The sequence below is a fragment of the Perognathus longimembris genome, chromosome 4 (genome assembly GCF_023159225.1).
Source record: "Perognathus longimembris pacificus isolate PPM17 chromosome 4, ASM2315922v1, whole genome shotgun sequence".
Taxonomy (NCBI): domain Eukaryota; kingdom Metazoa; phylum Chordata; class Mammalia; order Rodentia; family Heteromyidae; genus Perognathus; species Perognathus longimembris.
The window spans coordinates 10,489,957-10,504,475 of record NC_063164.1 but is presented as its reverse complement, the minus strand read 5'-3'; the positions used below and the strand labels follow the sequence as shown (position 1 = coordinate 10,504,475).

Genomic DNA, 14,519 nt, shown 5'->3' with positions numbered 1-14,519 from the left:
TGCAATGATACCATCTTGTTTGAAGAGAGCATGGGAGCCTTACCACATTATACACACACTTGGGGTCGTCTTGACTCACTTCAATTATAAGCAGTAGAGTTCTCATCAATATATAAATATGTGTCCTAACTCTCATGATGTCTGTTTAAAACCGTTCTCTAGCTTCATGTACTAAAAACTCTGTAGGAACTTGAAAACATTTATATGCTATCTGATTATTACTAAGTAAATCATAAATGCAAAATATGGAGGCTGGCAGATAGCTGTCTTATCCTCATCGACAACAGTTTTCTTGCTCATGATCCTACTTGATAGCATATGGTCCGTAGAGGACTACAACTTCAATACGCTCTGGATCCTAATGCACCACAGGGCTATGGCGTGCCATGCAAAATGTCTGAAGCTGTTTTTCGCTTGGTGACTGACTCTGCAGCTGGAGAGCTCGGCCCTCACAGAGCTCTGAGTGCAGATGGAGCCCTGCCACCCTCTTTCTTGTCCCATTTTCTTTGCTGGAATGAACTAGAATCTTAGGAGGCAGCTGGGTAGAGAAAATTTTTTTAAAAAATAGTCTTAAGAAAATCTCTACATATATTATATAGACTCCTGGAGCCTTCACAAAGAAGCGGGTCTTAGAATGGCCCCCAAACACAAAGGCTAGGCCCCTTTTTAACTAAAAGGAAGCAATGCATATTCTCCTTTATAGAGTACCTGATCTATTAATTAAATGTAATGATTCAGGGGGAAGGAGTGAGGTCCAGGGGAGGAGAGAATGCAGTCAAAATATTTGATATATGTATGTGAAACTAGAACTATGAAAATTGAGGGGATGGGTGGGATTGAGAGAGATGGGGAGAATGATGAAAGATGCGTTATACTCACAAACCCCTTTATACAACTACTTCAAGATAATTTTTAAAGGTAGAAGCATTAAAACAATATCAGTATGTTTAAAAAATAAAACGAAATAAGTCAAGTTAGAACAAAGACAAAAGAAATGTAATAAAAGGCAAAAGCCCCCACTCTCTCCCTGTAAGGTAATTTATTTCCCATCAGATGTGGCTATATTTTGGGTGATGCTGATGGGTGATTGCCAATATCAACTGCAGAGTAACAACCTCATATCACTGTCAGTCATCTCCCAATCATACCAACGTCCCACTCAACCACTACTGTGCACTAAACAGAGTGGCTGAGGATGGTTCCATGAGCCCAAGGATGTATGAACTGGACATGACAGCGAGCACCATTCCTAGCAGCTTAAGTGAGTCAAAAGCCCAGGTCACACATGACGAAGCCCACATGGCTCTCCGAATTCTCACCCAGCCCCAGATCGGCCAGCTCGGTGCTCCTTCTCCCCTGGAGAGGCCCCTCAGGATTGATCTGCAGGATGCGGGTCAGGGTGTTGATCCACTCCTCCATGTCGGACTCTGTCTCAGCTGCCAGCACAAAATAAGTCAGGTCGTTCATTTTTAATTCAAAGGCGTACTTTCTTAGTCTGTTATTCTGTGGTATAGAAAAAAAAAGAAAGGGGGAAAGAAACAGTGAATCTTAGAGGATGAGAGACATTTTGAGTGGAATTAGGATCGTAGTATTTCAAACAAGTAGGCAACATAAAGGATAAAGGAAACTTTCCAGAAAAGGACCACATTTTTTACAGATGTAGGAATCATTGTGTTTGGTTTCTTTCAACACTGTCCCAAGAAATACTTTATGTCAGCATTTTGTGGATTGGATGGGTACATTGGCTCATAAAGTTCATCTCCAGGCACAAATGTGAGTATAACCCAACTTTCTTCAAATAATTGTTTAGAGACTGTGCCTTCACCTTCTCACCTATCACTTAGCCTGTGGTTCTCTTCAGTCGCCTCTTGCTCCAGAGGCAACGGCTGCCCAGGTCACTACCAGGCTCTTCATTGCTTTAGTATCCAAGGGATATTTCCTTCTCTGTTTCCTCCTTGAACTTTCAGCAGAATTAATATGGGGGCTCCTCCTCCTTCTTGAGACTCTAACTTCCCTAATCTGCAAGATCACATTGTGTTCCCGTGTTTCTTCCTCGATCAATTGATTCCACTACTTTTCCATGTCCATTGGTGGCTTTTCTTTTTGACTTCTAACAATAGTCTTGGGTCCACCTTAGACTCTTCTCTTTCTCATTTTGTCCTGTGGTTTCAAAGGGCATCCAGATACGCTAATGTTCCAATACCAGCTGTAGCTCCAGCTTCTCCATCAACCTTCAGATTTTCCTCATATGATTTCTTTTCCTTGCATTTGGCAACCAACCCAAGAGTTCTTGCTCCAGATCCTTGTCATCTTTCTTTCTCCCATAGCCCTAAAACCAATGCCCTTCATTCCATGAATATTCTCCCAAACATAGAGGTCGCAGTGCTCACCCCTCATATGTTTATGCACCTATATTCACACTTCAAATCTCACCTGAAAAAACTGTCAATCCCAAGCCTATGACATAAAGACACGGAATTATATGATAATCACTTTTCTTTGTCTGCTTTGACAAAATACATGTCTCCTTCAAATCTCTGTCTGTGAGGCTTGGGACAGTTTTGTTCCCTATTAGATCTCATAATAGAGCTACTATACAGAAAAGCTTTAACAACAGGGTGGAAAAGAGCCATATTTTATGAGTAGAACAGAACATGTTCTTATTTTAGCAGGGAAATAGTGGATAAACATAGGATTAAAAGAAGGGTCAAACAGATAATTATAAACAGATAAAAATAGCAATTCTTGGCCCTGTGTTGGATTAAGATGGATTAGTTTAGTAGTCACTGCAGGTCTTTCCCATAGGTGAATAAGTAAGTTGAAATCTGTAAAAAGGAGTAGACTATTTAAAGCCTGAGAAGGGCACTGGAAGTTGGGGAAGACATGGACTAAATGTAGTTGTATGCATGGTGAAGAGGAAAAAAGAAGAAGAAAAATAACAGATATTGAAGTGGAATGAACAATTACTTGATTATGGCTCTCACGGTAGACCTTCACAGGTCAAGCATCACTGTGTAGAGTCTTCCAAGAATTCTCAAGAATTACATACTTCTTTGCTGTGTAATAAGCCATTCACAGAATGAAGGTCACAAGTATCAGATGGGTATAGGATAATTTTCATCTCCAATGCGTACCGCAGTGATAGTACTCACTCATAAAGGAGAGGTTTGTCACCCATAAAAGAGGGACCTGTCAAGTTGGTGCTTTGTAGAAATACATTTAATTTCTGGCCTCAAGGAATAAGGGTGACAGGCATTAACCAACAAAACCCAGAAATACAAATAGGAAAATAAGTGTACTTAAATTGTATGTGCATGTTTAGATGAGAACACTGGCCTTTGAGAGCATAGGAAAGAATGATTTGGACAAATCTAAGGGGAAAGTCAGAGTTGTAGGTTGAACAGATCATTTTTGCTTCAATGGAAATAAAGTGAGGAGAAGCCAAAAAGGTAGTAACCTGGTACTTATTGTGCAAAGAGAATATCTAGGCAGCCAGTGGCCACCTAGCTCCAGGAAGAGTAGAGTAGACTCCCTCCTGATACCCTGGCATCTCTTTCTGTAAGATTCTGATGAGGGAAATCTATAAACTTTCCTGTGACATTCACTGATAGACTGAGTCTAGGGGATTTCTATTAGTGTGCTATTACCTTCACAGAACAATAGAAATAAAAGTAGATACTCAAAAGACAACCATAGGGCTGGGAATATGGCCTAATGGCAAGAGAGCTTGCTTCATATACATGAAGCCCTGGGTTCAATTCCCCAGCACCACATATATGGAAAACGGCCAGAAGTGGTGCTGGGGCTCAAGTGGCAGAGTGCTAGCCTTGAGCAAAAGGAAGCCAGGGACTGGCAAAACACACACACACACACACACACACACACACACACACACACACACACCCATAAATGGACGGACTAGGGTATTACCAAGTATCTGAAAGCAGAATAATGAAAGCGAACCATTATAGTGTTGTCTTGAAAATAAACATAAAATTCTGTATTTGTCTAATCTGAGGCTGTAAAAAATGTGGAGAAGCAGATGGAAAGCTCTGTAATTAGCTTCCAATGGGGCAAAATTAAAAATGGGTCAAGAGGCAACTTGCTCTCAAAGGCAGATGCCAAGTAGAAATGAAACATTCCTGTATGTAAATAAAAATTGATTTTCTAAATTGCATTGTGTACTTCAAATGATTTAAGTATGGTTTCCAACTTCAACAGCATTATCAAAAATACTTCTAAAAACTCAGGCAAAGCATAACAAGCTCTTGTTTCTCACAACAGGACATTGAGAGATGAAATAGATATCTGACTTGCAATTTTTCCAAGCTCAAGTATTTTCCATTTCTTTGAGAGAAATTGAACCACTTGTAGTATTGAGAAGCTTATTCTGGTAAAGATTAGGATGCACAAGGGCTTTTCTTTCTCAATCTTTGAGATCTCAAAGATAATAACATATGGAGCAGAAAAAAAAACAAAAATAGAAAGCCAAGGGGATGTTCTAATAATCTCCAAGTGCAGTTGTCGCAGGAGGTAATAAGTCATCATAATCAGATTCCCACATTTCTTATATTCCTTTGGTTGTGAGTTCTTTGAAGACTTGACAACCACTCTAATCATCGATGTTCACCAAAGTCATCTCTGTGATTTCCAAGGTCATCTGTGTGATTTCATAAATAGCAGAAAATTGAAAATGTTTTTTTGTCTTAGCATTTAATGCATTATGGCAAATAGCTCTGCTTCCACAATGTTCTGCTCATCTGGAAACATCTCAAATTATCCACACTCCAAGAAAACCACTAGGCCAGGAGACTGAACACCAAAGAGAGAAGTCATCCAGACAAAATATTCCATCACGCCTGTGATGCTGCTAGTACCATTAAGTGTTTTTGCAGGAATAACAGAAGAGCTATGAAAGGAAGTATGTGACATCAAATCCAGGTTACTGGTGCTGATGGATGTTATCCATGCCATTTTTACCACTTTCTGAGGGCCTATGTGGTGTTTTATGCCACAAAATTGATCAGATAACTCCTTTGTGCCAGTTACACAGAAACCCAAGTGAAGTGCTTTCCATGGTTAAATTTACATTTTAATTCCATAGAAGGCCAGCAAACAAATCAGCTTAAGTATAACCTATATGAATGATATGTGTGCAATACAGTAATATAACCAATATACCACTATAGAAAATATAGCATCATCCAGTGGCAAACATAATCTTATTCTTGTATAGTTTATCAGGACTTACTCTTGGAGATATGTCACTCATGTCTTATTTACACATAACACTGACAACACTGTTTGTGGTTGTTTTTTTTTTTTTTTTTTGTTGGCCTGGGTATCCTTCCCGTAGGCTGGGAGCTCTTTTAAGACAGGAGTCAACCTATTTTCTTTTTCTTTCTTTTTTTTTTTTTTTTGGCCAGTCCTGGGCCTTGGACTCAGGGCCTGAGCCCTGTCCCTGGCTTCTTTTTGCTCAAGGCTAACACTCTGCAACTTGAGCCACAGCGCCACTTCTGGCCATTTCCTGTATATGCAGTGCTGGGGAATTGAACCCAGGGCCTCATGTATAAGAGGCAAGCACTCTTGCCACTAGGCCATATCCCCAGCCCCAACCTATTTTCTTATTTGGCTTTTCCACAATGCCTTGCATGTACTAGCTTACCTAACGTATATTTGCTCATATGAATGGCATATCTAATGCTCACTGCTTACAGTTGTACACATGGTGGTGTTTATGCCTACATGACTTATGTAGGATAAATGTACATCTATACAGGCTTGCTCACTTTGTCTATGATAAAGGCCACATCTCTGCCAGACTCTTTCTGTACTCCCAGACATTTCTCTATCTCAAATCTAATTTTACTATTTATTAGCTTTGTGACTTATTAAGACCATCTCTCTGAGTTTTATTTTAATAAGCATGGAGAATAGTAATACATATTGTATTGACTACTGTCAGATAACTCATTAGATGAGAGAAAGCTACAGGTATATTCTAACTGTTATGGAGCCAGAAAACTTCAGCTATGGTTTCTAGGCTTATTGTCTTTCAAGGTTTTGCTGTTCCTCCCCTAGGGTAATTGTCATTAGGAATGAACAATGGAAGGTGACCCTGCATCTCACACCTGGGCCCAGTTCATACCTGACCTCCATTTTTAGATTTTGGTTAGACCCATGAAGTCATTTTCTTGGACCCTATAGCCACAGGGTGGCAGATTTAGCACCTGGTAAAATAAACTATTATCACTGTTGAGGTAGAGACAGTACATGGATGAGATTATTGGGCCATTCATTCTATTCTACAGGTCCAGGATTTGATATGTAAACATGGGTGGATGAGTAGAGAGGAATGGATAAATGGGTGAATGAATGAATGAATAAATAAAATCTCTGAAGGAACAAGATGAGGTAACACAGCTAGAAATATTCCTTAACTTTAGGGAAAAACTGAAGCAGCAAAACTAAGAAGAGTCTGCTCCAGACTGAGCCCGTCAGACTCTAAACTAGGTCTAATACTGTTTTTTTTTTTTTTTTTTTGGCCAGTCCTGGGCCTTGGACTCAGGGCCTGAGCACTGTCCCTGGCTTCTTCCTGCTCAAGGCTAGCACTCTGCCACTTGAGCCACAGCGCCGCTTCTGGCCGTTTTCTGTATATGTGGTGCTGGGGAATCGAACCTAGGGCCTCATGTATCCGAGGCAGGCACCCTTGCCACTAGGCTATATCCCCAGCCCCTCTAATACTGTTTGATGATATTCCAAAAAAAATTGTAGAAAGCTGAAATTAGGGTTTTGTTCTGTTTGGTTATTATTGATGATCTAAGCTAATCAGAAAATCATTTAAAGTCTTTGGGAAAATGAAGTTGGGGTTTCTCTCTGCTTCAGGTCCCCCTTGTAAAGCTAACAACTCAAAGAATTATTCTAGGGAAAATACAATGTTACAGACTGATTGTGAATGAAGCAAACTAAAATGGTATATTTAGTCAAGATTGCTGTGAATTTGAACTCCCTGAGCATGTCCAGGGGCAGGTAACACTTTTTGAGGAAGAAAGCTTTGTTCCTCCTTGTTTTGTGTTTAATTCAAGGGAAACTGGCAACGATTCCTGACTAAAGAGATCTGACTCATTCTGGTTATTCATTTGTTCTATGCTTTTGTGTGCCTGTGATTCATCCCTGGGCACATTGTGTGCCTGACAGTGTACTAGTGCCATGGTGAAGCTTTCCACTATCTCACTTGAAATCTTTCCAGCTGTAAACATTTACAAGCCAAAAAGAGCTGTTATATAAAAATTGGAGCCCACACATAATGGTGATAAGACCTTAACCTCTGTTTTCCCAAAGTCATCTCAACAACTTGGAGGTCCTCAGTAATCTCCAAAGGTTATTGGTAACGATGAACATAAATGTAGGGACATAGAATGGAACTCTGTAAAGGTATTTTGGCAAATCCTGTGGACCCAGCTTGCTGAGTAGACTTGCAGTCTGATCTAGAAGAGTTCACTGTCTGATACTCCTAGAACATCCCATAGATTTTGCCATTCATATGTACATTATTAATACTGAGCAAAAGTGAGCATGTAGCCATTAGGACCCTCTCTGATTGTTACTGAACAGGCAATTAAATGCCTTGTGCAAAGGCAGTGTTTCTAGCATATTATAGGCACTAAAGAAATCTGTTTTGGGGCTGGGGATATGGCCTAGTGGCAAGAGTACTTGCCTCATATACATGAGGCCCTGGGTTCAATTCCCCAGCACCACATATTCAGAAAATGGCCAGAAGTGGCGCTGTGGCTCAAGTGGCAGAGTGCTAGCCTTGAGCAAAAACAAGCCAGGGACAGTGCTCAGGCCCTGAGTCCAAGCCCAGGGCTGGCCAAAAAAAAAGAAATCTGTTTAATGGATGGGTTAATTAATGAACCAATAAAGAAACTGACTAATCAGCATATTTAGGTAGAAATTTCAGGAAGATAAATCAATATTTACTAAGAGGCTTTCCCATATTGGAGTGCGTTTCCTTCAAAGTTGTAAACTTTGTGAGTGGAGCAACAGTTAGGAAAGAAAGGCAGAAGGCAGACAATCCTTCCCTCAGATAGTTTGGAAATATGTTCACATTTATTTTGGCTTTATGGGTGAGAAATATGAGATCAGTGCCTTGAGGTAGTGATCCAACTATGACTTGCACATTGACCTGCCTGGCTACCTTCTAAGCTTGTGTTTTCCTGACAGGATGCTTTCCCTGACAGGATTGCACAGGGACTGCGATACAGTCTAGGTGAGATGTAATGGGAATGAGATGCCTGGAATGGAAAAGCAGATGAAAGCCCTAAGTTGTGGGTCCAAAGTTGAGTTCTTGGACCCTTTGAGAGGAGGAATGTTACATATAATAAACTGCATCTCTGCAAACTTAATATATAATGAAAGAGTACAATGATACTTTATTTTTAAAAAGTTAACTTGCTTACCAGAGCAAACTTTTCAAGTATAACTGGGATAGAAAATATTTTAAAATTTCAGCTCAATGTCTACACAATGCAATTATTGATCTCAAAACCACTGCCAAAGACTTACATCATGTTTCTCCTTTGTGATCAACAATAGACAACTATCTCCTCTCCACTAAGATCCTTATTGCCCTTTCCATATGGAAAGCTAGATTCTGCATTAACATGCAATTTGCTTTTGCTTCTAGCAGAGTACTCAGCAACACATAATTAATTCTTTCCTTTTAAAGTTCAGCCTTATTACTTTCTGGAGGCATTCCAGATTTTAACAGATGAACTGTATAGAAAGAGGACAGGTCTAAGAGAATAGAGAGAACTCAGTTTTGCATCCACATATCTAAGGGCCCCCCAATAAAGGTTGAAGATGCAAACTCAGCTATGACATAGCAAACTGTTGAGTACCTAAGGCTGTTAATCCCAGAAAATACAGATAGCTCTCATGTCAGGAAACAAAATCCTTATCTTCAAGGAGCCTTGTGGAATTTCATGTGAGCTTGTTACTTGCTTTAGTATTTACACAATAAGAAATAATGAGGAACCTGGTTTCTTGTTGCCCCACAAATGCTGCCCCCCTCTAGTTAATTGTATTTGTCTAGGCTTTGTAGGACTTTACTGAGTTTTTGAGTTGGTAATTGCTAGTGGCCTAGTTTGTGTAAATAATAATGTATGGGTCTTTCTCCATGTTCTTTGGGGGTTTTATCGTTTACAAACTTTTAGAATTGAGAAAAATAGCCAAAGCATCTTTGACAGAAGGTTTTGCACTAGACAAAAGGATCTGAAACTAAATTAGGGGGACCTCTTCTAACGTGAGGATTTGAGCCAACATTTTTCTTTTGTGCCCTCACTTCTCCTATTTCCCATTTTGGACTAGATCTTTTCTAAAAAACAAGCCCAATTCCCTACCCTTTTCTTCCTCAAAAGAAAACCTATGTGCTCATACACAGTTAATTTGTGGAATGTCTCTTCAACTTTTATGTGACTTATGCAAAGATTCTGAAGCTAGGGCTCCCCCCACCCACTTTGTTCCCAACCTGAGACCATTTTCTTAAAAATGTGATTATCACCAAACAAGACACTTGTAACCAAATCTACTTGTTCTGTAATAGCAGAGAGAAACAATTGGGGCTTTCCATGTAGAAAGTGGGGTCAGGAAACAGCACGTGAATGTATGTTCAAGTCACTCAGGAACTTGTACACAGGTGCAAGAAAGTTATGTCAAAGTGGCCACAAGATTGTTTAATAGGAGACGGACGAATGTAATGCCATGTTTACTGCTAGAAACCAAAGCTTTGTGAGACATCTTGAATTGATGGGGAGGGAGGGTGGGAAAGTGTGTACCTGTCTGTCCTTTCTCTGATCCCTGCAGACAAAACTCCCTTGGGCTTTGATGATCCCAGCCCTGGGGTGTTTCATTTCATGATTGATTTTGCTGTACCCGAGTACTTCCCTTTCTAATCATTTTTTTTTGGTAACACATGCTGACTCTTCCCTTCCTTTCTTTTCCTGGGAAAATACAATGAATAAATAAATACTTATTGGTACTCAAAAAAAAAAAAGAAATAACAAGGAAGCTCCATCAGAATGAAAAGAACAAATATTGTAATGGAACCACATGCATTCATGTCTATGCAAAGGATGAGGGCTATGGAACTATTCTGTTTCCCTTTGTCACAGCAGTTAGGACAACTGTTTAAATAGCATTACCTGTTAAAAGTACTATGTCCCTTTGTGATATGAAACTTCTGGGAATCAGTATAAAATTCCTCTTTGCAAAAGACCTCCTCTTAGAAGAAAAATGTATGCTCACTGTGAATTTAATACCTTCTTATTACCTAGTTAGGAAGACAACATTCATAAAGTGCATACCTTGAGCTATATGATTTGCATATTACCGTTCTGAATTCCCATAGCCTCATGGATTTGTACTCAGTAAACACAGTGGTCATTTTCCTTCTTCAGTAACTATATCAGGGGGGACATTTTCTTCACTGAGCCCCCACAATCTCTACTACTCCTTGACTTCCAAGGGTTGCTTATAAGTATTTGCTGAATGCATTTCGGAATGGAAAAAGAGAAAGGCCCTAGGGAAAGGGATTTGTACTCACCTGCACCACACCTGTGCAGGAATCCAAAAAGATGCAACCTTTCGGTTCTTTGGATATTTTTTCATCTTTGTAAAAGTTCATAATGTAGGAGTTATCTGGTAACTGAGTCAGCTGGAAATAGCGCTTTTTGAATGACTAAAACAGAGGAAAAGAAGATAGAAGGGAGATATTCAAATCACAATATGCCGGTAACTCATGGAAATTACTATTCTGCTAATTGCTTTAGCAAGGCATTGTTCTGCCTTGCATTCATAGTTCCTCAAATATGACAAGGAGCATAAGCTTGGTGCACAAGACGCTCCTGTGTGCTGTGACAGGAAGAAGGATCAGGAAGGATGATGAGTCTTGAGGTGTCCTTACCCGGACAGTGACGGTATTATTCACCGTGCTGTTGAAATTCCCCTTGTAGAGCCAGCCAGACTTGAACACACCTGTTCCCCCAGCTCCGCCACCGCCCTTAGATGATGAGTGGGACGTGGTATCCTGTGCAAAAGATATCATTAGTATGACAGTCAACTCCACACATCCCAGCTCCTAGACACGGCACTTAAAATCCTTTCCTTCCCTTTGACTCATCTGCAAGAATCATGTTCAATGTCACAACAAACAGGATTCACTTTTCTTAAAAGCTCCAAAAAAACAGGGCCTTGCTGCTGAGGAATCACCGGGCAGAACGGGAACAGCTCAAGACAGGTGCTAAGGACCCCCCGTGTTTAGATATTTTACACTCAGCCATCGACTTACTTCATCCTTATCAGCATCTTCATGGTCAACCTCAAAGGAATGGGAAGGAAGTTTCTCAGCTTTGTATTCTGCTCTGATATTTAAAAAGAAGAAAAAAAACACAAAGATTCGGGTTTGTCATTGGAATCATGGTTGCATTTCAGTTGCTCCCAAGGTAACAACCATTACGTTAATGCTCTTACAAGTTGTTAAGACAAGTTGTTAAACCTACATCTTATCTCCTATATGTAAATAAACATATTAAACCATGGCATTACCATTTATATAAATTGTTATGTACATTTTGTGTCAGCAGGTGTAAGCATGACATATTTAAAGGCTTGGTCCTTTTGTCTGCATTCTGAAGTAGAACGTTACGTAGTGGTATATGCATTGCGTTTTCTGAGCCACCCGTACCTGGCTCAAGGCTACAGGATAGTAATCTGAAGAGCCTCAGCCCTAAAGGACATGGTTTTGGAGAGCCAGCCTGGTCTCTGGCCACCAGGCAATGCCACTCCCCTCACTGGCTCCTCAAAGGCCACTTGAAGGGACCTGGTGGCAGTTCTGTTCACTCTATGCTTTCCTCAGGCAGAACAGAAGCGCCTGCTTCAGGCATGGATTCACTGACCACCGTGGAGGAGGCAGCAGGTTTTATACACAGTAAAACAAGTCAGAATTCAGCTTTCCTTGGCTTGATTCTCTATGACAGTGAATGGTTCAGTCAGTGGAATCCAGACGACACATCCTAGATTCAGGCTTTCCTCCATTTCTAGCTCTTAGGGAATAAAATCCTATAGACAGAAGTTCCATAGAATTGTATTTTTTTTTTCCAGATGATTTGTATTGTGGCGAAACAACCACTGAACCTGCCTATGGAGGGGAACAAGACCTGAGGTAAATCTGGTATTTCTTACAAATTGATTCCTATACTGATGGCATTCTAGAGAGGAAGAGAAGCGACCAAAGGCTTGTGTATACATCAACTCTTCCTGGTGTGCATTTGCACAAGCTGCTAACTAGTGGGTGTATGTGGTTTTTACACTTCCCCTGAGAGATGTGACAATTCTCAGTTTACCACAGAGATTGTTAGAGCACACACACACACATAGAAACTACTGTCCTCACTGTTAAACTAGGCAAAGTCTGATATCAGAGACTCATTTTTCATTTCTAATCAGAGGTTTCTCCCCAAATTATGGTAAGACACCTATAGCATACAGAATTGTACAGTTCAAAGTGGAATTAAGTTTATTCAGATTATTGTCCCAACATACCACCCACATTTAGGGCTTTTCTGCCATTTTGTCCTGAAATTGTGGACATTAAAAGGCAATTCTCCATTTCCCTCTCTTTCCATCCCCGTGTCACCATTGTTCTACTTTTGGTGTCTATGGATTTGGTTAGTCTTAGTGGAGTCACACATATCTGTGGGGTTTTTAAAATCTTGTTTATTTTGTTTAGCTCAATATCTTTAAGGCTCATCCATGGGGTAGCATATGTTAAGACTTCATTTTTGTAAGCCTGAAAAAATACCCTTGAACCTAACCACATGTAGTAAAATTATTTCCATGAAGGTTCTTTGGACAAAACTAGACATAATTAGTTTTATAATGTAGATTTTGTAAGTTGTTGTTTTCTGTCTCCATGTGCAGTTTTAGTCCTGCCTCTTTCTTCCCTCCCTTCCTTCTTCCTTCTTTCCTCCTTCCTTCTTCCTTCCCTCCCTCTCTCCCTCCCTCCCTCTCTCCCTCCCTCCCCCCCACCTTCCTTCCTCTTTCCCTCCTTTCCTTTTGAAGTTTTGGGGCATGAACTTTGGGGCTTTGTGCTTGGTAGAGAAGCACTCTACCACTTGAACAATGCTCCTAGATGCTTTGATTTGGGGTTTTGTTTTTGAGATTTGGTTTGATAACTTTGTCTAAACTGGCTTCAGTCTCTCAATCTTACTAAAGAGCTGGGGTTACAAGTGTATACCACCCCACCTGGCTACATTCTACATTCCTTAGAGGCAAGAACTTCGATGAATTTCCATTTGTACCTTACTCAGCTAATTCTTTTCCTACTGCTGTGGGTTTTCAATCTCTATTTACTGTGTGAATTACTGAAAGGGGAAAAAAAGCAGGAATCTCATTGAAGTGAAAGGGTGTGAAAGGGTATAATTTCAAACTCTGATTCTGGCAGGCATCTTAATAATGATCTTTTTAGCTATGTATTTTTTGGGGCCAAAATGTTGAGGTACCTCCAGTGTGTTACATGAGTTGTTTTTTAAAAAAATATTTTTAGTGCCATAATTTTGTCTTATAGATTTGAATAAATGAGATCTATGAGCAAGTCAGTAACTGACAACAGTAGAGGTATTCTGAACAATGAAGTACTTGAGATTGAGTGTTAAGGATGATATGTGAAATCATGAATCATCTCAACTACCAATTTCTTCTTTTGGATGTGATCTTTCTAAAATCTTGAACCAACAAACAAATATTTGCAAATGGTAACAATCATTTAACAGCAGAAGCCTCAAAGAAGAGGAGTGGTACATACGTATTAAAGGTAATTTCTTCTGCATGTCCACACATAGTAGGTGCTCAATAAACATACCTTGCTAGATGCATATTGTTTACATGTAGAGATATGTAGTAATTCACATTTCCAAAACATTAACACATTATCATATGTTACTTATTTGAAAGTCCAAAGAAATTCAAAGCTTAAATGTAAGCTTAAGGGAACATACTGATTTTTATTTAATTATAGATGCATACAACCAGACACTTGTATGGAATACTGAGGCTCTACATTATTTTCTAGTCTTGCCATTTTACAGAAATAAAAATGAGACTTGTAATAGACACATATAGTCACACAGTGGATGAGATTAAAAAGTCTTCTCTCTGAACTATTGCTATACTCAGAAGGATGAGTTTGAGCTATCTTTAATAAGCATGCTAGGTAAGAACGCTGTTAATTTTCTCTTCCAAGTTATTCTGATGTTGCTGTAGCCATTTTTCTTTCTGTAGAGCCTTAGAGATGGTATTAGCTTACTTTTGTATTGCTATGACCTAAGAACCTGACATGAAAATTTTGAGGAAGAAGGATCTATTTTGGCTCAGTGGGACCATGTTGCTTGGTCCCATGTACCTGAGCAGAACATTATGGCAGCAAGATTATGTGCCAGAGGAGAGCTATTCCCCTCATGGTT

At 39.8% G+C, this 14,519-nt stretch overlaps 1 protein-coding gene across 5 annotated transcripts in view; it reads right to left on the bottom strand.

The window, feature by feature from the left end:
- Positions 1-14,519, bottom strand: part of Dock10 (dedicator of cytokinesis 10) — a 192,464-nt gene that overhangs the window by 90,869 nt on the left and 87,076 nt on the right. For all 5 annotated transcript variants that reach the window (XM_048344649.1, XM_048344651.1, XM_048344650.1 and 2 more), the window contains exons 5-8: positions 11,348-11,420; positions 10,964-11,086; positions 10,604-10,738; positions 1,320-1,503 (exon numbers count right to left, since the gene is read on the bottom strand). In XM_048344649.1, the coding sequence (XP_048200606.1) occupies positions 1,320-1,503; positions 10,604-10,738; positions 10,964-11,086; positions 11,348-11,420 (515 nt within the window). The remainder of the gene's footprint in view (positions 1-1,319; positions 1,504-10,603; positions 10,739-10,963; positions 11,087-11,347; positions 11,421-14,519) is intronic.